We start from the raw sequence: 24,517 nt of genomic DNA on the forward strand, positions 1-24,517 counted from the left end.
ATATAAAATAATTAGAAATAATTCTAGTACATCACCTGAATGTGCTGAAAGTCATCACACACAGGAAAGAGAAGAGGGATCCCTTTATGGCATCTCTCTGCCACACATGCTTTTTCAGCTGTTGCTTTCTGTTAAAGGTATTAAAACAAACCAACAAGATCAGGTTTAATAGAGGTTTGAAAGCCTGATTGGCAATCTGAATATTATTACATTGTTGTGACTACTGGCTTCAGTCAATTTGAAGATAAAGGATTATTCTGCTATGGGTATCAAAGCACTCATGGTCGTCTGTGATTGTTAACCTGGACTGAAATAGTAAGTAACAAAAGTGTGTTTCCCGTCTATAAGATTATTGGAAATTGTGATACTTTTCCACTATATAATTTCTCTAATCTTGCAAAAGAATTACAACTCCAAAGAGGGAACAAACGTACAGTAGGGTCCTAGATTTTTGTTGTTTAAAGGGACATTCTACAGAAATATACTTCTACTTGTAAATGTTTTAGCTTATGAGTATTACATGTAACATTTTAGGCCCTGATCCTGTAAGTTTATACTCATGGGTGGCCCTTGTGCCTGCATCAAGTCCCTGAGATCTGCCCATGTGTCTGAGCTTTCAGGATCATGATCTAAAACTGATAGAACCAAAAGAGAGTAAGGGGGAAAATATTTCTCTATTTTTCAGTTTGTTTACTTTGTGCACTTGACAGCATTTTCTTTATAGTCAGTTTCACAGTTTCTCTTATGTGGTAAACAAGTCAGTTTCCTGTGTCATTTTTTTGTGACCGGTCTTTTACATATCAACAGGAAAGAGAGAAACCCTTTATTTTTTAATATGAGCATGTGATTGTAAAACCTCAAGTGTTGAGAAGGGGACTCTAGTCTTTTAAAAGTGACCAGATTCCATACTGATGGTGTCGCTTTAGTAGAAATTTATATCCAAAAGTTAATCATAAAAAAAGCAGATTATAAAGCCCATGTATGCCAGCTCGGTGGGCAGCAAAGCTAGTATAAAACCAGTTTAAGGGGATTCCTCAGTTGTGTAGGGCCAGTGGAATGGCTCTGATTGCACTGCCATCACAAAGCTCCATGGTGTAGGGGTATGCTAGAGTGTGGTGCACCAAGAGAGGAAGAAGGCACGGCCAGAGCTATTGTGTACACAGGCCATAGTAACATAGTATAAATTAGTGTAGCCCTTGAGGCCACTCTGGTTTACACCAGGGCCAGCTCTGTTCCCAAACGGCCTATAGAGTCTGAGAAGTGTGAAGGTGGCAGACAGCACTCCCTTCTGGGCAAAGTCAAACTGAGCTTGGCCCCAACCCAGAATCCAGGCTATTATTCCCATGACAGAGACATTGTTCCTGAGCAGACAAAACCTGTTGTAGAATGATAAGAGATTGTAAACTGAAGTTGTGCTTAAGCTAAAAACAGTGATGATATTTTCAGCTCAATCTGAACCAGGAAAAAAAATCAATCCTTACTAGATGGAAAAGAACAAAATCAATAGCGAACACAATTATCTTTTCAAGGTTCTGGAAGAGGTTTTTTTACAAACAATCCTGAGGTAAAAAGTAATAGAACCAATAAAAAAATGATCTGACAGCTTCCTTTTTAACTCCTTGGAAAAGCACTAATGCAATAACAAAAGACATAGCTTTCCTGTTGTGTAGATATGTAGTTTCCAAGTTTTGTCTTGACAAAAGCAATTATGTGCTTGATATTTGAACTGTGAACAAAGCACCCTCTGATTCTAATAAAAATAATCTTAGCTTGGTTTATAACTTTACTATAAAGTGTTCTGAAAATTTTAGGGGGCGTGTGTGTGTATAATTTACACACATACACAAAAGCTATATTAAGACAACATTAAGTTTGCAAAGTGAAGCTCTCAAAAGTTAGGAAATGCCAGAGTTATGGAGGTTTGTACAATGTTGATTCAGTCTCCTTCAGTGCACAGGATGGATGGTGTTTACTTAATGAGCAACTATTAAATATTTTGTTTTCTCCTCAATCAGTGCATCTCCCCCCCCCCCCCCCCGGCCTTATTAATTGCACACTATTCAGCACTTCTGCAAATCAGATCCCAGGGTCTTAAGCAGGACCAGCTTTAGGGAAAATGGCACCCTGGGCAAATTTGTATTTTGGCGCCCTCCCATCACTCCTGGCCCCCATGGGCTCCCTGGGATTCCCCATCCCCATCACCTTTTTGCCCTGCTGCCTCCCCCAATGTTTAATTTGTATTGAAAGAGATGCCAGAGGCTAGAGCTCAGCCCTGTCGCAAATTAAGCACTGGCAGGGCAGCCTGATGCTGGCGGGTGCTAGCCAGGCTCCAAGCTCTGAAGGCAACACCACTGCCAGCAGTGGCAACACAGAAGTAAGTGTGGCATGGTATACGGTGTATTGCCACCTTTCTGTGCTGCTGCACTGGTGCTTGGCATGTGGCTCAAGGCAGGCTTTGCACTGTCACACTGGGACTGCATCTTGCCAGAGCTCACAGCCCTCTTGCAGCCTTCTGGCCACTCATGTCTCACCCAGGGCACCAGTTCAGATTTTAGGGGGCTGGAAGGAAACTTTAGCTGTGATTCCAGGGACTACTTAGATACCTGAAAACGCTAGGGTTTTTGCAGATAATAATTTAGGAATTAGCTGACAGGAGCACTGTATCTAATTGTTATATAAGAAAAGAAAAAATATATACAAACTCCAGTTAAAGCCACGTTTAAAGTTTATATGTACCTTTTAGAACAATCAGGAGGTAATACAGCAAGATATTCCCAATCCCAAGCCTTGAGGTATCAGTTCTGGAGCTTTAACACAGATATCAGAAACACACATCTGATACTTTGTACGCTATCTTTAGTAGCGATAAATAAAAATTAATAAAATCTGCTTACTTTCTCTAACAGACACACTCTGTATTACTGCTATTATCTACTCTATTTTAGTCAATTGTCTTTCACTAAAAACATAATTTTAACATATGTGATTAAGGTTTTTTCTCTTTTATTAAGAAAGGGCATTTATTTTTCTAATTATTTTGGCATGTATGTTTACCGATCACAGTCATGTATGTGGCTCACTAATATTTGACTCCATAATTGCTATTGGTATCATAGATGGAACTGCATTTATTTTCATGCCAATTTGAAGTTGTTTTACAGATACAGCTAAAAATACATTTGAAAATAAACAACCTTCATCTGCCCAGTGTATAAAGTTGTGCATTTAGCTGATGTTTTTTTAAACCGGCACTGCTCAGGTCAGTACAAGCTAAAGTTACATTCTAGGAGGATACTGTTATTTGATTGTACTACTTTAAATAATGAATGACAAAGCACAATATGATAATAAAAGTAATAATGATGATTACTCCAGCCAGGACAGGTTAGGCATTTTAGAATTCACTACTCAAAGAATTAAATGTAGACATAAGAGAGAAATAAAATTATGAAATGCATAGACCAGTCAAAAAACTAAAATAACAGCACTTTGAAAGAATAAAATTACAGAGAATATATGTGCATTGCAGGAAGTAACAACAACAATATAGGTATATGTTGGGGTACGTGTGTGTGTGATCTGGGGGAGTGTGCAAGCTGGGAGAGTGTGAGAGAGACTGTGCGCTGCCACTTTCAGAGACAGGTACTCACCAGTCTGACTGAAAGCTCCTTCAGTCACAGCAGCAGCCTCTGCCAGCAGCTCTGTTCCTCTCTTGGTGAGCCCTGGCCCCAGATGCCCCACTTGCTCTGCAGAGATGGGGTACATAGGTGCGGGGGCAGGGGATACCCTGACATCAGGGCCCCTGCTCTCCCCTCCCTCCTTCCTTACAGCAAACAGGAAGCTCCCAAGAGCATCTGGCCGGGAGGGCTCCAAGGCAGTGGGCCAGAGCCGTGGGGCTGCAGATGCCTGCAAAGCAGCAGGGGGAAGGGCACCCCTGCTCTGGAGGTGCCCTGTTTATAACGATGCCCTGGGCTTTCGCCCAGTTTGCCCATGCCTAAGGCCGCCCCTGGAGTCAAACAATCAGAAAATGAGGCACTCACAGTTAGTGACCACCTGTGAAAAGTTTGGCATAAGCAACTTGCCCAGCATCACACGGGAATAGAATCCAGTTCCCCAGGCAGCGTCCAACTGCATTAACCATGAGGCTATCCTTTCTCTTTCTGCCGTCCCCTGCCTCATTCATTATCAAGCACCACACAGGATCAGGCCTTTTGCTTCTGAGTGCTAGATATCATGAAAATCCTCATTTGAAATTTCCATCCTTCTTCAAGAGCTGTTAATCATAAAAATAACTTAAGTGGTTGAAAATTAAACAAGTTAAATTGTAAGCTCTTCTGGACAGAGACTGCATCTATATTTTTGTCAATAAAGTGTGAAAGTCTTCCATATCTGAACCCAATTACCATTTATTTGCAGGTTGCCTATATTACACACACAGCTTTCTATGCAAAGCTGCTTGCTTTTAAAGGGGGTAGGAGATGCTGAAGCTAGCAGGCTGATCTGCATAGAAGAGGGTGTGTGTGTGTGTGTGTGTGTGTGTGTGTGTGTGTGTGTGTGTGTGTGTGTGTGTGTGTGTGTGAGAAAGAGTATTTACTCATGTCATAATAAAAAGAGATGTCAGAAAACTCTTCTTGTTTAGTTATCTGTACTGCGGTGAGGAGCATGATATCTGAGTCCCCCCCCCCCCTTTTTTTTTTGTTTTTTTAAGACAAACTAGTTCAGAAGAGAGAGGACTGCAGAATTCCTTTTGGGTTCTCCTGTTCAGTTATTTTTCTTCTTTCCATCAATATGGTTTATGATTTTGTTGTTGTTTCTGGTTACATAGGGAAATCAAAGAAGGAAAGCTGACAAGAACAGATAGAAAAGCACCTAAATGAAGAGAGAGAAAGGGAGCACCTTCTGGTTAAGGCACAGATTTGGGCGGTTAGGAGATCTGGATTCTACTGCTGCCTTTGCTGCTAACTGTAGCATTGTTCAAGTCCCTTATTGTCTCTGTTCCCAGCGTGATTTCTTTTTTTGTCTCTTCTGAAATAATTAGCTGTAGTATTGTATGTACTCACACGAGCGGAACTGCTAAAATGAGTAACTAATTACAAAATATTCTCATGAGCTTTGCATGCACTTCTGATGCTCCCTGTATTGTTTTGGCTAGGCTTCCAAATCTTAAGCTGTAGTCAGACAAACCTTTGCCTTCAAAAGAAGCTCCGCAGGAAATATTGCTTTTCCATCCATGTAGTAAAAGGAAATCCTAATCACTCAATCATACAGAACTAAACATTGCTGTGTTGAATGACTTGCTTAGAACTACTCAAGCTACATTTTAAATCTTGGCCTTGAGATGTACATGTTTTTTCTATTCTTGGAAGTGATTGAAATAAATCTTGTAATTATTTCCAACAAAATATAAGTGACTTTGCTACACAGCAGGTAGTTCTGTTCTCTTTACCCTACAGAGGGGTGGAGGGAATTGGAGGTGTGCCAAAATGTTGAGATATTAAACCTGTCTTTTGATCCTTGGTATATACTATGGTTCTAACTTTGCGTATGCTGCTGTCATATCCACCTATAGTTCTTCTCCAAGTCAATAATAAGTTTACAGGTTTTGCCAGAAGGACCATGTACCTACATGTATCATTATGCTTATACTTAAATTAACTTCTGAATAAAAGAAAATTTTTGATCTAGCCAATATCAGGAAACATGGAAAATGTTACCTGTAGAACTAATAGCCATTGGAGGTTTGAAATTATAAACTATATCTAAAGAGTCTGAGTTGGATGCTGGAGGAGCCAAAAGTCACAAGTTATAGAGTAAACGTAAGAAAACTCCCAACAAGTGCAGGTGACCTTGCCCCATGACTGCATGACAAACCATTAGCCCTGACAATAACAGAGAGAGAGAATGGGTTTGTCAACAATACAGTTACATTTTCAGATCAAGACTAAATATACACATTGAAGCAGCTAACTGATTTCAGTTCTGTTTGGGGTTGGGCGAGGCCACTCATACCCCACTGCGCTGGACAGGGAAAGCCAAATCCTTCGCCATGTTCAAAACCTTGGCCCTTTTTAAAGCCAGCTAACGTTATGTTCTCGGTGGTCCAGCTTGTACGTTAGCAGCAGACCTGCTGATCGGAACCTGGATTGCATCTGCTGAATTACAACAGCCAGGATTAATGTTGAGGCATTACTTAGCACCTTTATACTCTTCATTGTCTGCCAGGGATGGGGATCCAGAGAATGTAGGACGGCTTAAGGAAGGAATAACAAATTCAGTAACTAAAAGCAAACAGTTCCCCAAAGTCTTGGTTTTTTCATCTCTGCCCTAGTCATCAGTGTTTTCATGTGTATCTGCTGTACAAGAATCCCCATGTGGACCCTTGCATTTAAATTTCTTAGCCAAGTCGCACACCATCAAGTGTTTGATGGCAGGACAAAGAAAATTTTGATCCACTCTGTTCCTTGTGTAAACTGGAGGTCTTGTACACTTACTGTTTCTAATTTTTTTCCTTAAATCTGATCTACTTTTTGTAAAAGGAGACTAGTAATTATGCTATTGCAAAGGCTGAGGTATTGACTCCAATACATTTTGTAGGCTGCTATTAAATTATTGGAATTACCTTTAGGGTTAAAATTTAAATAAATTAAAGTTGCATTTCTTAATCTCTGTTACAAATGTGTGTGATGCGTAATCTCTACATACCCCAAATAGAGTAGAATTAGAGCCAGCTGGCTTTGTGCAGCTGATCCGCCCAATAACACCTGCAGTATTGCTGCTAATTGACAGCCTTATTGCATGCTAGTGTACAGGAAACCATATTAGAAATGATCAGACAAAGTCTAAAGAGTGCATTTATAAAAAAAAAAGAAAAAGAAAGAAAGGAAACCAAGCCTTGAAAGTCAATACATCGCCTGGGCCATTTGTTTTGCATGATTGAAGGGGCAGTGGGATATATTGGTAGTGGTTTCCTGAACACCTTTAAATTACCGGAAGTTAGCTTTACAATCACCATTTTAAAATAGAAGTAAGCTGTGCAAAGTTGCTGTGAATACTGGATGTGGCAGAATGGGCATGGTTCTTGGTAGTGTTTAACTCTTGTGTAACCAGGCCCAAAGCAGTGCATTCACTCTCCTCTCTTTGGTATCCCTTCATTTATCGGTCACTGCCATAGATTCATCACTTCAGATAAAGACTAGGAAATCAGATGTCAGCAATTGTGCTCTTTATCAGTGTGTATCCTTGCTATAAAATAAAACCCATCCTGTCAGACACATCCTTGACTGTGTTCCATGGCTGCTGCCCTTTTGAAAATAACCCTCAGGTCTAATCGTGATCCAAAAGGAATTTAGTGTAAAGTAACATTAGGTGTGAAAGAAAAAATTCTGAAGACACTAAGCTCCATGATGGTCAAATGAGAAAGTGAACACACCACCCTTGAGATGAGACTGTGTCCACTGAGAGCTTATCTGTGTTTAAAAAAAAAAAATGATCAGAATATGACTAAGCATTCTAGTTAAATGTGATGCTGACCATGGCTTTGAACAGTGTAAATCAAAGCAAATCCTATTCACCATTATCTAGTTGTGATTAAACCTTGTTCCCAGTCTTACACCTCTGATGGGGCCTTACCAGATCTAGATGATAGAATACTCACCATGACTTGCTGTGGTTGTTGCCATACTCCACCACAGGGGTTCTCAAACTGGGGATTGGGACCCCTTAGGGGGTCAGAAGGTTATTACATGGGGGGGCCACGAGCTGTCGGCCACGAGCTGTCGGCCTGCACTCCAAACCCTGCTTTGCCTCCATCATTTATAATGGTGTTCAATATATAAAAAAGTGTTTTTAATATATAATGGGGGTTGCACTCAGAGGCTTGCTATGTGAAAAGGGTCACCAGTACAAAAGTCTGAGAACTCCTGTTCTACCGCATCACCACTGCTCTAGTGCTTCCATTCACATTCATATGTAATAAGATTTTCTAACGTAGACAGCCCCTAAGAGTAGATCATGGTTCATGTGACATGGCTTACACATGTTGCAGAGCCCCCTTGTAGTCATGGTGCACTCTGCTTCACTAATACCCTTAGATGGGGATGTTCCGCCAAACCAAACGGGTGGGGTTTTTAATTAAATCCCTGCGAGGGGTTTCAGAGTTGGTCAGGGAGGCACTCCTAGGTCTTGTGTACAGTACACAGTTTTGTCGACAAAAATCAGCTTTCGTCAACAAAACAGTGGAGATATACACACTGCAGTGCTCCTCCTGCCAATTTAACTCTCCTGCTGCACCAACATAATAAAATCACCTGGACGAGAGGCATAGAGCTTTTTGCAACAAAGTTAGAGCAACGCAGTGTTGGTGTAGACATTGCGCTTGCTTATGTAGCACTAAGTGGCCTCCAGGAGGTATCCCACAATGCCCATTGAACTCCACTGCCTGCAGCCAGGTATTTGCCCCATCCCCTTTAATGGCCTGGGAATTTTTGAAATTCCACTTCCTGTTTGCTCATCGTGAACAGCTCACATCACATCTTCCCAGCTGAACATGCTGACTCCCAAATGTGCTTCCAGCAGGCGTACACTGGAGTTGTTGGATCTGCTGGGTCTAGGGGGAGAGGAGGCTGTGCAGTCGCAGCTCCGCTCCAGGTGTAGGAACTTTGATATTTATAGGCAGAATGCTCATGGCACTTTGGAGAAGGGGTATAAAAGGGACATGCAGCAGTGCCATGCTGAGCTCAAGGAGCTGAGGCAGTCATATGAGAGGCAAGGAAGGCCAACCGTCACTCTGGTGCAGCACCAAAACCATCCTCGGCAACAACCCCACCTCCACCTTCAAGAGCCCTGTGGATACTTCGGTGAGGCTGGAGGCAGTGGCCAGTGTAGTCAACCCTGAGGATGAAGTGGTAGATGAGGAAGTAGAGTTGGAGGAGGATGTGGGACAGGTGAGAGGATTATCCAGTAGCGTGGCAAGTCAGGACTTTTTTGACTCTGGAGGGGTCTAGCTAATCACAACAGTCCGGCTCTTGGATGCCTGACACAGGAGAGGGGAGCTCTGGTAAGTACTTTAGATTTGATACTGCACAGTGCCATGAGGTAGAGCTTTCCTTTTTTTTGTTATATGTTAGAAGTGGGGTAAGGGATAGAATTAATAAGCCTAGCACGGTTTGTGTTTGCTTCCCATTCCCTAATGCAGCTACATTAGGAAAAGTTGGTTAATGCAGACTGGGATTTCACAGAACTCCTCCATAGAGATCTCTAGGAAACTTTCCTGGAGGTATTCTGCAGTCCTCTGCTGACCATTCCTTGGCAGAGCTGCTTTGTTTCTTCCCTCACTGTAGGTAGTTTTACTGCACTAATCAGCAATTTCTGCTGCAGGAACTTCTGAAGCCGCATGCATACGGGAAATGCACCCTTGCATCCTCAGTTACCCTCAAAAGTGAGAGATCGGCTTTGATCACCTCTGCCTGTGGAAAATGGTGCTTGAATTTATAATAGGGCCCCATGGCGCTAGTTGTGATTCCCTTTAACTACCCAGACCCTTTGCCCCACCTTGGAGTGAACTCACTATGTTTAGGGCACTTGCCAAGCTGTGTGCTTGCCAAGGGACAGTGAGAAAGAAGTGTATTTTGCTGTTACGATTCAAGGCTGTGAGTGCACTCGCAGTACTGCTTCTGTTTGTTGTTTCTTGTGCTTCTGTAGATGTGCCTTTGAAGGACACCTCTTACACACTGGTGGAGTGCCGCTAACAGATAAGGAGTTGAACCAGGAGGAGCAAGGAGGACATGTTTAAAGAAGTGCTGCAATCATCTGATGCTGCAGATCATGATCACAGGGCATGGAGAGAGATGACAAACGAAAATTTAAAAATGGGTAGCCAGGAGAGGAAACAGGCAGAAGTTTATGATGGAGGGGCAGGAGCAGATGATAAAGCTGATGGAGGACCAAACTGAGGTGATAAGGTCCCTGATTGTGTTGTAGTCAGAACACATGCATGCTCGCTCGACTCCCTCTGCACCCCAAACAGAACTGCAATCCATGCCTTCCTCAAACTCCTCACACACATTCTTTGTAAGTTCCCGGCCTGTCGCAGTATCCCTTACACTCCACCCCTAGGGACAGGTTTCAGAATGAAAGCTGGACTTACATACAGCTTTGAGAACCTCCCCAGTGTCCTGTCCCTTGTAAGAAATGGAAATCTATGTATTGCTGTATAATAAAAGTATACTCTTTCAAATAAAATGAATCTTTGTGTCCTACAAACGGTGGTTGTTGCTGGAATTCATACACAATGGCAATCGGCACATTTTCAGACTACAATTAATGATCAGGCACCAACCATTACAAGGGTCATTCAAAGCGGCAAGTAAACAATGTCTGGCTGAATGCATTACAGAAACATGTATTACTGGGAGTCATTGTCAAAATGCTGCTTTAGAGCCTCCCTGATTTGCATAGCACCCCGTTGAGCCCCGCTAGTAGCCCTGGTATCTGGCTGCTCAAAATCAGCCACCAGGTGATCTGCCTCAACACTCCACCCCATGGACACTTTCCTCCCTTGGCTTCACAAATGTTATGCAGAGCACAGCAGGCTGCTATGACCCATGGGAATATTATCCTCATTGAGGTCTACCCTGCCAAAAAGGCAGTGCCAGCAACCCGTTAATCTGCCAAATGCAAAATGACCCCGGTTATCCTCCAGTGCCTCCATTACTATGGAGAAGTAGTGGTTTCCATTGTACTCCGTCACAAGATGGTCTGGGGCCAAAATTAGTATATGCATGCCATTTATCCCTTTGCTGCAAAGCTATCCCCACACATTGCCTAAAGTCACAGTCCTTCATACCAGGATGAGAGTAATGGCTCTGTATGCTTGCATGACTGCAACTCCCTTGGTGGACTTCTCAACTCCAAACTGATTCGTGACTGACTGGTAGCAGTCTGGAGTTGCCAGCTTCCACACAACAATCTCTAATCACTTCTCCACCATGAGGGCAGCTCTCATTTTGGCATCTTTGTGCCCGAGGGCAGGGGTGAGCTCCGCACACAGCTCCAGGAAGGTGGCTTTGAGCATCTGAAAAGTTTTGAATCTACTGTTCTTCATCCCACACTGCATAATGATGTGCTTGTTTCTCAAGCTCAGTGGTTCACCATCTGCAGCTGCTCCATGAATGCCAAAAGCAATCTGGAATTGTTTCTTTCCATGGCACACAGCAGGGCAGGCACTGCACTTTCCTGTTCATATTCGCAACTCATGAAATACTGCAGGATCAGCCGCGTTGTGTTCATAACGCTTATCGCAAGATTGGAGAGCACTAAACAGGATCCATGCTTTCAGACAGAGATGGCAGGCACACAGTTTACAGGGTCTGTTGAAGAATGGCGTGAAACAGCATAGTCGGAAGCCCATGGAATGATGGGATGGAGAAAACTACATCATGAGCTCGCACCCAGGATACACCACGATCCATTCCCAGAACTCCTAGCTGCAGAAGGTGGAGAGTTGCTCAGTGGGATAGCTACCCACAGTGCACTGCTCTCTCAGTGCTAAAGCACCAACTGTGGATGTGCTCCACCGATACAAGGAGCATTGTGTGAATATGCACAAGCAATGTAATTTTATGATCATCGGTGTAACTTCTGTCAACTTAAATTTTTAGTGTAGACATGGCCTCATTAATTAGACTCTGCTGTACCTATTTAGGCAGATAATCTGAGGGCCATTCTACATGTAAAATGCTGCATTGGCACAGCTGTAGCGCTTTAATGAAGATGCTCTAAACCAATGGGAGAGAACTCTACCCGGGGTCAGCACTTCCATTTAGGCGCTAGGATTTGTGGGGGTGGCATTTTGCCACTCTCGGCGGCAATTCGGCGGGGGGTGGGGGAGGTTCTTCTGCGCTCCGGGTCTTCAGCGGCAATTCGGCAGCGGTCCTTCACTCGCTTCGGGACCCGCCGCTGAAGTGCCCCGAAGACCGGGAGTTCAGAAGGACCCCTCCGCCGCAGAATTGCCGCCTACTGGGAGCGCGGAAGGACCCCTGCCTAGGGCGCCAAAAACCCTGGCACCGCTCCTGACTCTACCATCAGCTAAATCCACCTCCCTGACACATGGTCGATATATCAGCAGAGGAAGCCCTCCCACTGACATAACACTGTCTACCTGGGGAGTTAGTTTGGTATAACTGTGCTCAGGGATGTGGATTTTTCACACCCCTGAGCAACGTAGTTTTATCAATATATGTCTGTAGTGTAGAACAGACCTTAGAGACTAGACTACGTTTGAGGAGAAAACAGGTTGCTGATTGGAGCCAGAACAGAGAAGGCGCTATCTTGTTTATATTCTGTTTTGTATTTTACCAGAATCCTGTAAAATAACTAGAAATCCCCCAGAGGGTTCACTTGCCTCTTCTCCCCCCCTCTGTTAACCCTGGCTTCCTGTGAAGTTTCTCTCCAGATGCACAAACTCTGACCATGTCATAGATTACAGAAGTGATGGTAGATTTTTCTTTGTTTGACGTTTATACAATAGTTTAAAATTAAATACAATTCAGCTTAGTGTTTTGAAACTCATGGGGAAATAACAAAACTGTGTACTCCAGTTACGTGATGTTTTAATTGATATTACTGCTGTCTGAATTTTAAAGGATATGAATAAGATCCATTAATTTTTTTTCTAACTCCTTTATCTTCAATAAATTCCTTATTTTAGAAATGCAGGCAGGAAACAAGGAAAACTGCCTATATGAAATGGTTGAGAGATTAATATGCAAATAAAGACTTACTGCTTCATAGAATCATAAACTCTAAGGCAACTGATTCCATGCTTAATTCCTGAAGTTTTACATTGGTTGGGCTCTTTATCTTTCTTTCTAATGGAAGCTCAGCTGTTACATCTCAAGTTTCCAGTTTTACAGTGTAGTAAAAGGAAATACTGATCATGCAGAAATCAGCTTTCTTGTTCAGAATAACTGAGCCAGTCTCTCACAACCAACATTTGTATCCTTGGTCTTGAGACCCTGCACACTTTTCTGGTTTGGGAAGCCATCCAAACAAATACTTACACACTGATGGAAAGAATGAAATTTAAAATGTACTAGTGTCACCTTTGCTGTGTAAGGTCTGTCTACACTGTAACTGGGACCATGCCTCCCAACCCAGGTAGACAAAGTCTTACCCACTAGCTTTGCTTGACCTAACATGCTAAAAATAGCAGCATAGATATTGTAGTACAGGTGGTGGCTTATGCTAGTCAGAAGGTTTGGACTTGGGCAGCTAGCCCAAGCTGTCACCCATGTCACAATGTCCACATTGCTATTTTTAGAGCACAAGTGCAAATCTGTCTACCCGGCCTGGGAGACACGCTCACAGCTGCATTGTAGACATACCATTAGGGTATAATGTTTGGAAATGCACAAGCACTATTAAGAAGGTTTCATCTCGGCATGAGGCACAAAGCCTGTTGATGGTAATGTCCTGGTTCGGGGGAGGTTGGTTTCTCACTTGGAGATTTCCTGTAGGTAGTGTCAGCTCCCCCCCCCCACCTTTTTAAATAATTCTTTGGCTAGTATGTTTAGTCCTCGGTTAGAAACTTTAGCAGCTAGCTAAGCCCTATGTTTAAACTGGTGGATTGGAGAATGGGGAGATACATTTTTAAAAAGAGAGTGTGCGGGGGGTGCATATGTATATATCTAGAAAGATTTGGAGAGGGATAAAATGAGAGACAGCTGATGTAAGGGAAGGAGTACAGAACACCAGGCTGGGAAAGAAAGAGCGAGGAATTTAATGAGTGGGAGGAAGAGGAAACAGACAGCACAGGAAAAGAAGCACCATTATCTGTTCTGGGAAAGAAAAGCAGGAAAAAGTGGAGTGAAGCCAGGAAGGGAAAGAAGTAGTCAAGTTACATTTTAAAAAATAATGAAATAGAAAGTAGACTGATAATTTCACAACTAAATACAGCACCCAACAAGTGCTTTAAACTGCATGGGGCATGACAGCAAAGGTATATTTCAGCCTAATAGGCTAAATCTGCAAGATATTAGGGGGTCAAGTAGTTTTTCTGACATAAAGTGAGATGGTGACAGAAATGGAACTCTTAACCCCATAACTAACCCATTATGGTTAATTCATGAAACCCAGTTTCTAAAGTTCAGGAAAAACTAGATGTGGGACCTACCTTTAGAGCAGAACTCTGTCAGTATTAGTGACCCCAGGCCATGCAAGGTTTGTATTGCTGCAAGTGGCTGTGTCAGCAGAAAGCTGAATTCCCTCCAGATGTTCTAACAGAGTAAAATGTCAGTGCTTTTTATTACTTGAGCCATAGCTTTATTTATTACATCAAATACAGCAGAACATTGAAGAAAGATCATTGTAAGCATTTACACAGATTTATTCTTGGGTTATAAAATTGTTTCTCGCTGTGGTCAAAAGAATTGTAGTCCTTCAGCAGGCAATAAGAGAATACTTAATGGGACTGTTAGCTGAACGAAAGCTATTTTTTTTTCCAAATGAGGAATTTTACAGTCCAATACTACAGGGGAAGTTACTGTTCTTTGGGATTTGCTCTATGGCAGCCCAGATCTCCTAATGAAATTCAAGACTATCTACAGATGTTCAGTTTCTAGCATAAAAATCAAAGACAAATTTTGTCCTGCATATGTAATAGATTCATGCCAGAGTTAGGCAAACTGCTAATACGAAATCTAACATTGGGTTCAGTGGTTCCTGTTAGGCACAGACCTTTCTTGAGGGTGGTGTGGAGCAGCATTGAAGGAAAGCATTGAAGGATGCCACTTTGCTCAAAATGGTGTCCGCTGCACAGTGTGAACGTGCACACACCATACATGCGGCGAGGTCTTGCCTTGCAGAGCAAAATGGTGTCTTCTGCACACTTGGGATTTCCGCAACCCTATCCGCTGATGTGACACCATTTGAGAGTCAAGACCCACTGTTTTGGAGCCACTAACATATTGTGTCAAATACAGTTACAGCTTTAGTAGGTGGCTGATCCCTTCCCTTATACTTCCTGTAGAGTAGGCAGGGAAATAGTGCGCTTATGATTTACAAATCTCCCATTAGGAAATCTGTTAGAAATCCAGTTTAAATCTCTTTTGGCATTAAACTGATATTCATCCAAAAAAAAAAATCAATCCTTGAAATATGTCCAGCCCTGCAGCAACTGCCTCCCAGCTATCAGAGACACTGTGGGGCACCTCCAGAATGAAAGAATTTCCGTGAATTGTTTCTTATATTCTGTTCTAATCTGGGAGGACATTGGGAAAAGAGAGTTGATTGTCTTCAAATCCCATGTCCACTCACTCTGAAGAACTGTAGCAGATGGTTCTAAGCCTGAATCTCTACTGCCTTACACCTATGGAATAGGTGGGCTGTGTGGAGTCACATCAGAGATGGATTTTGCTGTCCTAGTCTTCGGAGTGCTCATTCTTCTCTTTCTGCTTGTTCAACAGTCATGTCTCAATTTTGGAGACAAAATTGTTGTATTGGACCCCCTACTCCATGAGGGTAGAGGACTGCTAAATCAGTAATTTCTTCCAGGGCCTCTCATTATTTGTATTATGGTAGCATCTAAAGACCCCAGCCCTCTTGTGCTAGGCACTGTGTATGCACAAAAAACACAGTTCCTGCCCAATGAGCTTAAAATCCAAGTAAAAGATATGACAATCTGGGGTTGATCCCGGTTAGCTTTTCTTTCTTGATTTGTACAGTAAGGCAGAGACTGGGGATGAAGTACTGTTTGACACTTGAATAAAGGATTTCTTTTTCAGCTTTGGCTGGTAACAGACATTTTGTCCTTATCATGGTTTAACTGCAAGATTCAGATTCACAGCTTCCCCTGCCTTACTGCCACCATAATTTCTCATTAAGTGTCAGTCTTCTAAGTCTTACTATGTAACTCGATTCCTCATGCAAATCAGTGTTTGTGTTTAAGCCCTTTTTTTCTAATGGAATTTCAGTCAGCCTTGTACTCGTGTTGCATTGGCTGCTTGGAAATCTTAGTAGAGAGCATCATCGTTGATTTCAGATGTTCTCTGCTAATATCTTCACACTACAGGTATTAGTTCCATGTCCTTTCCCCTCTCTCTTATGCCCCCAGTTTCTCAGTTTTATTCTCCAGTTCTTCCAGATGTCGGGTCCACTTGGCTATCTCAAAGACCTTACACTCAATGTGATGACATATATCTGTGTGTATGTAATGCAATAACTTTTTCACAGACTATTCTAGACATCAGTGGCCAGAATCTTATTGAGCTGGGGGTAGGGGGGGGGTCAGAGAGCAGGGCTCTAGAGCCTGTTGTAAAACTAAGCAAATAAGATGACTTGACGTACCTCCTGGAAGACCTCTGAATACCCCCACGGTATGCATACCCCTGGTTGAGAACCACTGAGGTAGACGACAGGATGAACTGACATTCTGTTCAGTAGAGAGCAGCATTATACATACATATTAGCCTTTTATGTGAGCATGTCCTCACTCTGTAGAGATGGCTAAGGGTATAATTTAGTTTCAGATTCTAACTTATGTAGATTTTGGTTGCTGTTGATGAGAAGTTGAGGTCTTAGCCCTCTCTTCCCTCCAAAATACAGATGTCTTCTGTGGATGAGAACATGAACTACAGTTTTTTCTTGAGCTTTTTAAAATTATTCTGATAAAGGATCAATTCAATGGAAATTTGAAGGATTACAGTGCAACAGTGTAAAGAGTAATATGTTGTGTTAAATAGAAAACTCTTGAACATTTTGCGGAATCAGTATTTTACTGCACTTAACTGACTTAAGAGGAACTGAAAAAGTGAAAGGGCCTTAAAAAAATTAACAGTAACAATAAGTATAATAAGAATATGCTGACATATGTCGTGGTTAGAATTGTTTTGACAGATTGGTCTAAATTGTGCTCTCCTGTGCAGCTCAGTGGGATTCCGGGGGTACAAGTGAGGGCAAAATTTTGTACATTAAGTATAAATATTTAATAAATTCAGCCTGTTTTGAGCTTTGGGGATTTTTAAGAATATTTTATCTATCAAGATTGTGATTTGTCAGGTGAATAAATGTTCTTAGAAAACAGAATGAAAAACTGCCATTTAAAAAAAAAATCAAATTTTTAATATTGCCACTTCAAGGTGTATGTCTTTTTTCTTGAGAATTTTAATTATAAAACAAAAAATTCTTTAGGTGAGTGAATCTATATTAGATGTTTTGATACTCCTCTATTATTATAGTTTTTATTTAAACAGTAGTGCATTTTTGTATATTAATCTTATTAAACTCACTTCTGATCTTTGGAAAACAATGTTTTTCTAGGTGGTTTTCAGCTAGGAGCAGGTGGGCTGATTTAAATCAGAGCAATTGAAATCACCGATTTCAATTGTGATTTAAATTAGCCAGTAGAAAGTCTTGACTTAAATAATTAATTTTGATTGAGTTTTCCATTTGTACTTTAGTTATTTTCCTGAAGAAAGGTTGATTGTCATTGGTTAAAAACTATTAAAACATGTTGATTTGCAACTAAATATTGCCTTTACACTAAATTTGGTGCATCTTTTTGCTAACCTGCGATATGTATAAGCAGCGATTGAGCTTAACTTACATTTATTCAGCTTCTTCATTTTTACATTTTTACTGTGTTAGAAAGTGGTGAATGGTGCATTTCTTATTTACTAGGTGACTAATTTTTTACTTGCAATTTATATCAAATTCTGTTTGGATGGAAATTCAAATTCAATTGAAATGCACAAAAAAATATTTAATTTTTTTTATTATTACATAAATCTGCCTTAAATGTGTTGGAAACATAACATTTTTGATCAACTTTTTTCTTCTTATCAAAAAATTTTTTGCATTTAAAACTAACTGATTTATTAAACAAAGGCAATATTATCTCTAGTTAGTGAATTGAAGTGGTTGTTTCTGGTCACTATGTCCTTCAAGATTTTAGAACTGGTGGATCTCATCTTCTCACATCTAGTTTTTATTCATAGATTGAAAGAGGAAAACAGGCTCTCCAGCTTCTTCAATTCCCAGTTGGTTTCTTAACTTTGAATGGACTAATCACTGAACTGAACTAGTTGAATAAACTGAAATAAGAAAATATTCTATCTGCATCTGCAGAAGAGGCTACTGCTGTCAAAAGCTGGTTTAGCATTTCAACAAACTCTGGTTCCAGGTGCTTAGCCAGTGACTTCCACAAGCCTACTGGCATGATTTTCTTTTAAAACTTGGCAGCAAACATATACTGCTTAATGTTATTTTATTAGGCCTTGACATGTGACTATAAATAGGTGTATTTTTAAAAATAAACCTGTATTTAATTAAATTAAAAAATCAGTATTTTAAATTTATTTTTAACTCCTAGATTTTTATCTATTCTGGCTAGAAGCAGCCTTAGGGTATGGCTACACTTGAAATTGAGTGTAGTCGGAGCGCCAGCGCTGGGAGAGAGCTCTCCCAGCGCTGCACGTAAACCACATCCCTTACGGGTGTAACTTGCTGCAGCACTGATTACACTGAGGCTTTACAGCGCTGTATCTTGCAGCGCTCAGGGGGGTGTTTTTTCACACCCCGAGCGCGAAAGTTGCAGTGCTGTAAAGTGCCAGCGTAGCCATGGCCATAGGAATAAGTAGGCAAATAACCGTAGCTGTTTCTTTTTCTTTCTTTCTTCTTTCTTTCTTTTTTTTTTAAGTCAAGTCATTTGTAAGTCTGCACAGGACATTAAACCACAGTGAGTACAAGCTACTTGACATTCATATCAAAATGTGACAGTTATATGTAGTTCACAGGTGATGGGACAAACTATAAAATTCCTCTACTTTTTTATATTCTTTTTCATATTACGTGCATCCTACATTCTTTCCTTTGGCTAGTGGTAAAGAGATAAATTGATTTTAGTTTGGCTGTATTGGAGGCATCTCCTCAGACTATGTACGTGAAAAGTCCCAATGAATGCAATCACATGAATAAGAATACGCATATGAGTACTTGCAGGCTCAGGGCCTCGGTTTTTATAACCTTTAACAGTTTAGGCCCTGAGTAATGTTTTCAAAAGCACTTACGTGCCTAAAACCCTGTGAAAGCTAATGGGATTTAGGCACCCCAGTCACTGAGAGCATTTTGAAAATGTTACAGCCTGTCTGTATTTGGGATCTCTTTCTGGTTATTCACGACACTCTGAGACCTCTCCACCTGTTAGGGATCCCCTGGCTAGTGGCAGCACTGTTACTAATGGTGGGGTGTTGCGGTGTGGAACTTGCTCGCTTCTGACATTTGTCTCTACGCTTTTAAAAATTATCTCAAGATATTTATTTCAAAGGGTTTTTATTATCCTCACTGTTGGTTCTGTGCTCATCACTTCCTCCTTCTGTCTGTACTGGGCCCATCTACAGTGCATTTTACCTGCTTGATTTTTAAATGATGTATGTATTTGAATTTTTCTTCATAGTCTGTATAGCACTCTGAGCATCCAGGAGTTGCTAAATAAAATGTATTATTCTTATTCTGTCTTTCAGATATCACTGTTGATTGGATTCATCTGTGTAAAGAATTCAGCGTGGACAAATTACAGTGCATCCATCTACTTTGAAATTGTCACCATGTGTGACTTGATTATGATTCTTGTCTTTTATTTTGTCTACCTTTTCAGAGCGTACCGAATGCTCACCTGTATTAGTTGGCCACTTGCGGTAAGTAACATTGGTGGGATTGCTACCCCGCACCTCTCACACACTAACCTCTTTAGTTACTCTGTCTGGTTACTTGTGGTTTTCTCTGTTTCCCTCTCTTCCTGTCCTTCATGAATCCTTTGACCAATCACTTCATCTTTCATCCTGCCTACTGAACTGGAGCATGCTGGCACTCTCCTACATTCCTTGAGCCTGATTCTACTCCCTCTTACACCAGTATACATTGGAACTAACTTATTTGAAGGCAACAGAGTTACTTTGATGCAGATGAAAGAAAATTAGAGATCTTCATGTCCTGTGCTCTTCTTAAGTTAGCATTTAGCAGATGGGCACTGAGTCAAGAAACATTTTAAAGTTAAGGATGAGTGAAAGTTAAACACATGCATAATTGTTGTCCTGTATACAGATGCTGTGGAGCCCATCTCATGGGATAAGGAAGCTTTACTTCCTGGAGGGCAGAGTAATTGACAAGCTACAGATTGCCCATTTTAAGGCATACTGAAAAAAAGTCTCTGGATGTAGGGGGGTTTGTGTTTCTTTGGTATTTACTGTGCATTTGTTTCTGGTTTTAAAACGTCTTCTAAACTATGTGGTGTTTTTGGAGCTGATCTCCAATTCTTCCTTGTTCCTTGGCAAGATTTATCTCAGCAACTTGCATAGTTACTATCCTGTTACTTGTGCTTCCAACTGCTGAGCTGCACTGCTTTTTCTGCTGTTGATCTCAAGCACTGGAGGGATTGATGACACTCACAGAAGATAGGGTAAGGGGACAAGTGCACCATAATCGTCGTCATCATCATAATACACTTCTATACCAGTCTTCATCCACAGACCTCTGCAAAGGTGGTGAGCCTCATTATCTCTGTTATAGAGAAAGATAAGCTGAGGTCCAGACTGGTTACGTGACTTGCCCCAGATCTCACACACATTAGTATCAGAGCTGAACCCAGATCGGACCATTCTGCCACATGGATTGCATGCCAGTTACAAACTTTTCTGTTTTTTTTCACCTTACTCTGAAAAGTGGTAGGAACTCCTCCTCTGCAGAGCTGTCTGACAACTGGGGTGTAATTTTCAGGAAAATGTCTTTCGACGTTTTTCATCAAAACTTGAAATTTCTATGAAAAATTCCATCAGATTGTGAGTAGTGACAGTGTCTGACCAGCTCTACCGACCATGCCTGCAGCTATGGGAAGAGGAAAGCTTCACATCAGAAAGACAGTTATTCCGTGGGATTATTTCTTATGCCATCATTCCCTTTCACTAGCTATTTTCCTCTTTGCTTTATTTCCCTCTAATCATTCTCCTTTCTTCAAAATCCTCCATACTATTGATGTGTTATGTTACGCACTCCTCCTCCCCCAAAGTAATGTGCTGTTGGTTGTTGGTGCAGATTCATTATTATTTGTTGTTGTTTTATCAGGAATTGCTGTGTTTATGAAATGTAGCATAACAAATGAATGGATCACCAGTCTGTAGCAATCATGAGCCACATCCAAAACCCCAGGTTTGCAGATCCTCATGTTTACAAGATGTTTGAAATCTGAATTTTCCAGATGGCCACAACCTTAATAACTGGTCAAATCTTGGATCCATTGCCTGCATATTACAAGATAGGCAAAATTCAGATCTGAATTTTGCAGCTGGGGCTCATGTTGAACTCTCTGAGTATAACCTGATATTTTGTACTTGGTTACCGCAAACAGGAAAAAGCTGTAAGCTTGTATTACATATACTGGCTGACAGTGAATAGCTTGTGAAATTGAAATCAGTGGCAATTTTTCCACTGACTTGAGTGGAGCCAGGATTTCACCCATTATATAGTGGAGTCCGCATTCGATGTTATACATCGCTTTGGTTTTCACACTCCACAAATTGAAGATAAATGCAAACGAAACACAAAGCTAAATACCACAGTTGTGATTATTTGGTGACTACATATAACACAACACTTATGTGAAAACAATCCTATTAGAAATTCTTAGATCTATTGTTAAATATAGGCAAGCGCTCCTCGGAGATTGTTAGGTATCCACTGAAATGCCAAATCAAATGTATATCTACTGCTACCTCACATGAGAATTTGGCCCTTTTAGTCTGTATATTGAGTATTACAGAGGGATCTTGCATTCTTATAATGTTAATTTCTGGAGAAAATCTAGGCAAGACTTCAAGTTTCTTTCAAAGTATTTAGCCTGTTTCTACTTTGATATAACTTTTATTAGTCTTTGTAGATGTGGCACTTGCATCTTTCCTCTCATGTTCATTACACTGGACAGTTACAGGCCTGATTCTTCACTGCTGATCTGATTGTGAAAAATTGGTACAAAATACCATTAGATCAGAATGGTAGCATTTTCCATCCACTTTGCACAGGTGTTAGCAACTGGAGAAGATAGAGAGTAATGGGGAATTGGGGAGGTTAAGTTACAACTGCATGACTAGGAACTAGTTACACTACCTCATCATTGAATTAGAATTCGTGTACTCCACCCTGTTCCAAATACTCTACCATGCCGTACCAAGTCAAATATAGCCCTCAACTTTCCACCCCACCCCACCCCACCCCACCCCACCGTCTGGCCATTCCTAGGATTTCCTGTAGGATGTTCCTGTCTCATCTCTTGGTTTTCCATAGCAGAGGGTCATGTCCACCTCTTTTATCCTGGTGGAATTAACACACTGTACAAACTGCAGTGAGTCAGCGGAACTTACTTAGCAGCTTTACACAGGGCTCTAACTCTCACTAGCAGGTCAATCAACAGATGAGTCCCGTATCCTTGTGCGAGATCCTAGATCTTGCCACTCTGTTACAACATGCCTTGATTATGCCTAATGACATATTAATCTGTCTCAGAATGAATTAAAAGGGAGAAAATCCTGCCAGGAAATGTTGAAATTAAAGAAGTAGTTAGACTGTTTTTGATGCAGACTCTATACATAATTCGCTAGACTGATGTCAGATTAAGGAATGTGCACATACTCCTTTCTTATTGTAGATCAGCATTAATTTTACATCTTCCCCCTCTTTTTATTAAAGAATATATTTAGAATTGCAATCCTTCCCCAATCCCCCCCCCCCCAAAAAAAATGCACCTCCCAACTATTCAGGCCTCCTCTGTTTTTGTCTAAAGATAAATATTACAGGTGTGGATTGTATGAGAGACCAGTTCAACCTAAATGTTCAAAAGTGACTAGTGACTTTGGGTGACCCAATTTGTGGGTGACCAATTTGAAACACCTTAAAGGAGACTGATTCCCTTGCAAGTGCTGAGAACCCCTTATCTGAAAACCAGCTGAGTCAGTCACCAGTTGAGTACCCAGAACTGACTGGTAAAAGTTTCTAGAGAATTTTGAAAGTGTAGGCCAAAGTTCATGTTTAATTTCTCTGTCTCTCAGTATTGTGATTACAGAAGGACCTGAACCTAAATTCTGGATCTGTATAGCCCTCAAACTTCATGGGGATTTAAAATCTAGACCGACCTCCAAATCTTGCAAGTGGCCCATGGTTTTTACAATGAACCAAACCAAACTGCTGGATTGAAACCCTTCATACATGGGAAGTGCTTAAAATCCTGATCCAAATATTGTCACTTGGGCTTATCTCTCATTATAACTAGTGTCCTCTCAAAATATCATGTTCTGTTGCACATAGATCACCTGATTAAAAGACTGCATGCATTTTCATATCTTAGCTTTTTGTTTAAAAAATTGTGTGTTGAGGGAAGCATATTAGATTTTGTTCGCTGCCATTTCCTGAACATGATTTAGTTCCTTCAGCCAGGAAGAGAGAGACTCCTAAAGAAGAATAATTTTCCTCCAAAATACAGTTGCACATGTTCCAATCTCCAGAAAGAATCCACTTCTGCTCCACAGAACTCATAAATAGTGATCAGGAGTTCAAAGAAGCTACGGTATAATGGAAGAAGGAGGAAAAGGCACAAATAGCAGCATGACAGTTTGCAGTACTGATATAGAGAGCAGAGCTGGGAGGATTGTTTTTCTGTGTTTGTGAAGTGAATGAGATTTCACATATGTTCAGGGCTTGAGAAAAGCGTAAAGAGAAACTGAAATTTCCATCCTATGGGAAATTCTAACATTTTTAAATGTTTTTGTTCTGAATTGGCATTAAAAGCTGAAATTTCCAGCAAAAAAAAATTCTGATAAATATAGGTTCAAAATTATCACAACATTTTGTTTTGATACTATCTAATTGTTTAGATAATGATAAAACATTATAATATAAACCATATGGATATATATGTTAAAATATATTGTGTATATATTATAATAAAAGTAATATTTTAATATAATATAAAAGCCCAAGTGAAATTAATTGAAACAGTAGAGTTAAAACAAATCATTGTACCTTCTCAAAATTAAATATTCTGACATTATTCATAGTGAGAAAGGTGAAATGACTTGTTTTACAACTTTTTCTCATCTAAAATGCCATTGAAATTTTCCTGCAAAATGCTTCACTTCTGACAAAAATGAGTGGGGGCTAGGTGGCTGTAATAAAAAGTGTTTCAACTAGCTCCAGCATTTAGCTGCTCTTCTACATACAATGTACACTCTGCTGGAGAGATTCTTTGGAAACTTGACATTAGATATGTGGAAACTTGTTTGTTTGGAAGGTGGGTGTCTGGTTTTATGGGTCCTGTCCTACATTCAGTTGTGTTTGCTTATAGATCAAACAAAATTTAGCTCTGTTAAAGAAAGACCTTATGGGGTTGGGGGGAAGCATGTTCTTCTGTTTACCTCTACACATCTGACCAACCACATCCTGAAATCTAATTCTGTTTCCTTCCCCCTGCTGAGCTGCTCTG

The 24,517-nt window shown here is 40.8% G+C and overlaps 1 protein-coding gene across 1 annotated transcript in view; it reads left to right on the forward strand.

The window, feature by feature from the left end:
• The window catches only part of CMTM7 (CKLF like MARVEL transmembrane domain containing 7), a 33,579-nt gene that overhangs the window by 4,820 nt on the left and 4,242 nt on the right, over positions 1-24,517 (forward strand). The window contains exon 2 of the mRNA XM_050938557.1: positions 19,515-19,688. Within this exon, the coding sequence (XP_050794514.1) occupies positions 19,515-19,688 (174 nt within the window). The remainder of the gene's footprint in view (positions 1-19,514; positions 19,689-24,517) is intronic.

Source organism: Gopherus flavomarginatus, chromosome 2 (genome assembly GCF_025201925.1).
Source record: "Gopherus flavomarginatus isolate rGopFla2 chromosome 2, rGopFla2.mat.asm, whole genome shotgun sequence".
In the NCBI taxonomy this organism is placed as follows: domain Eukaryota; kingdom Metazoa; phylum Chordata; order Testudines; family Testudinidae; genus Gopherus; species Gopherus flavomarginatus.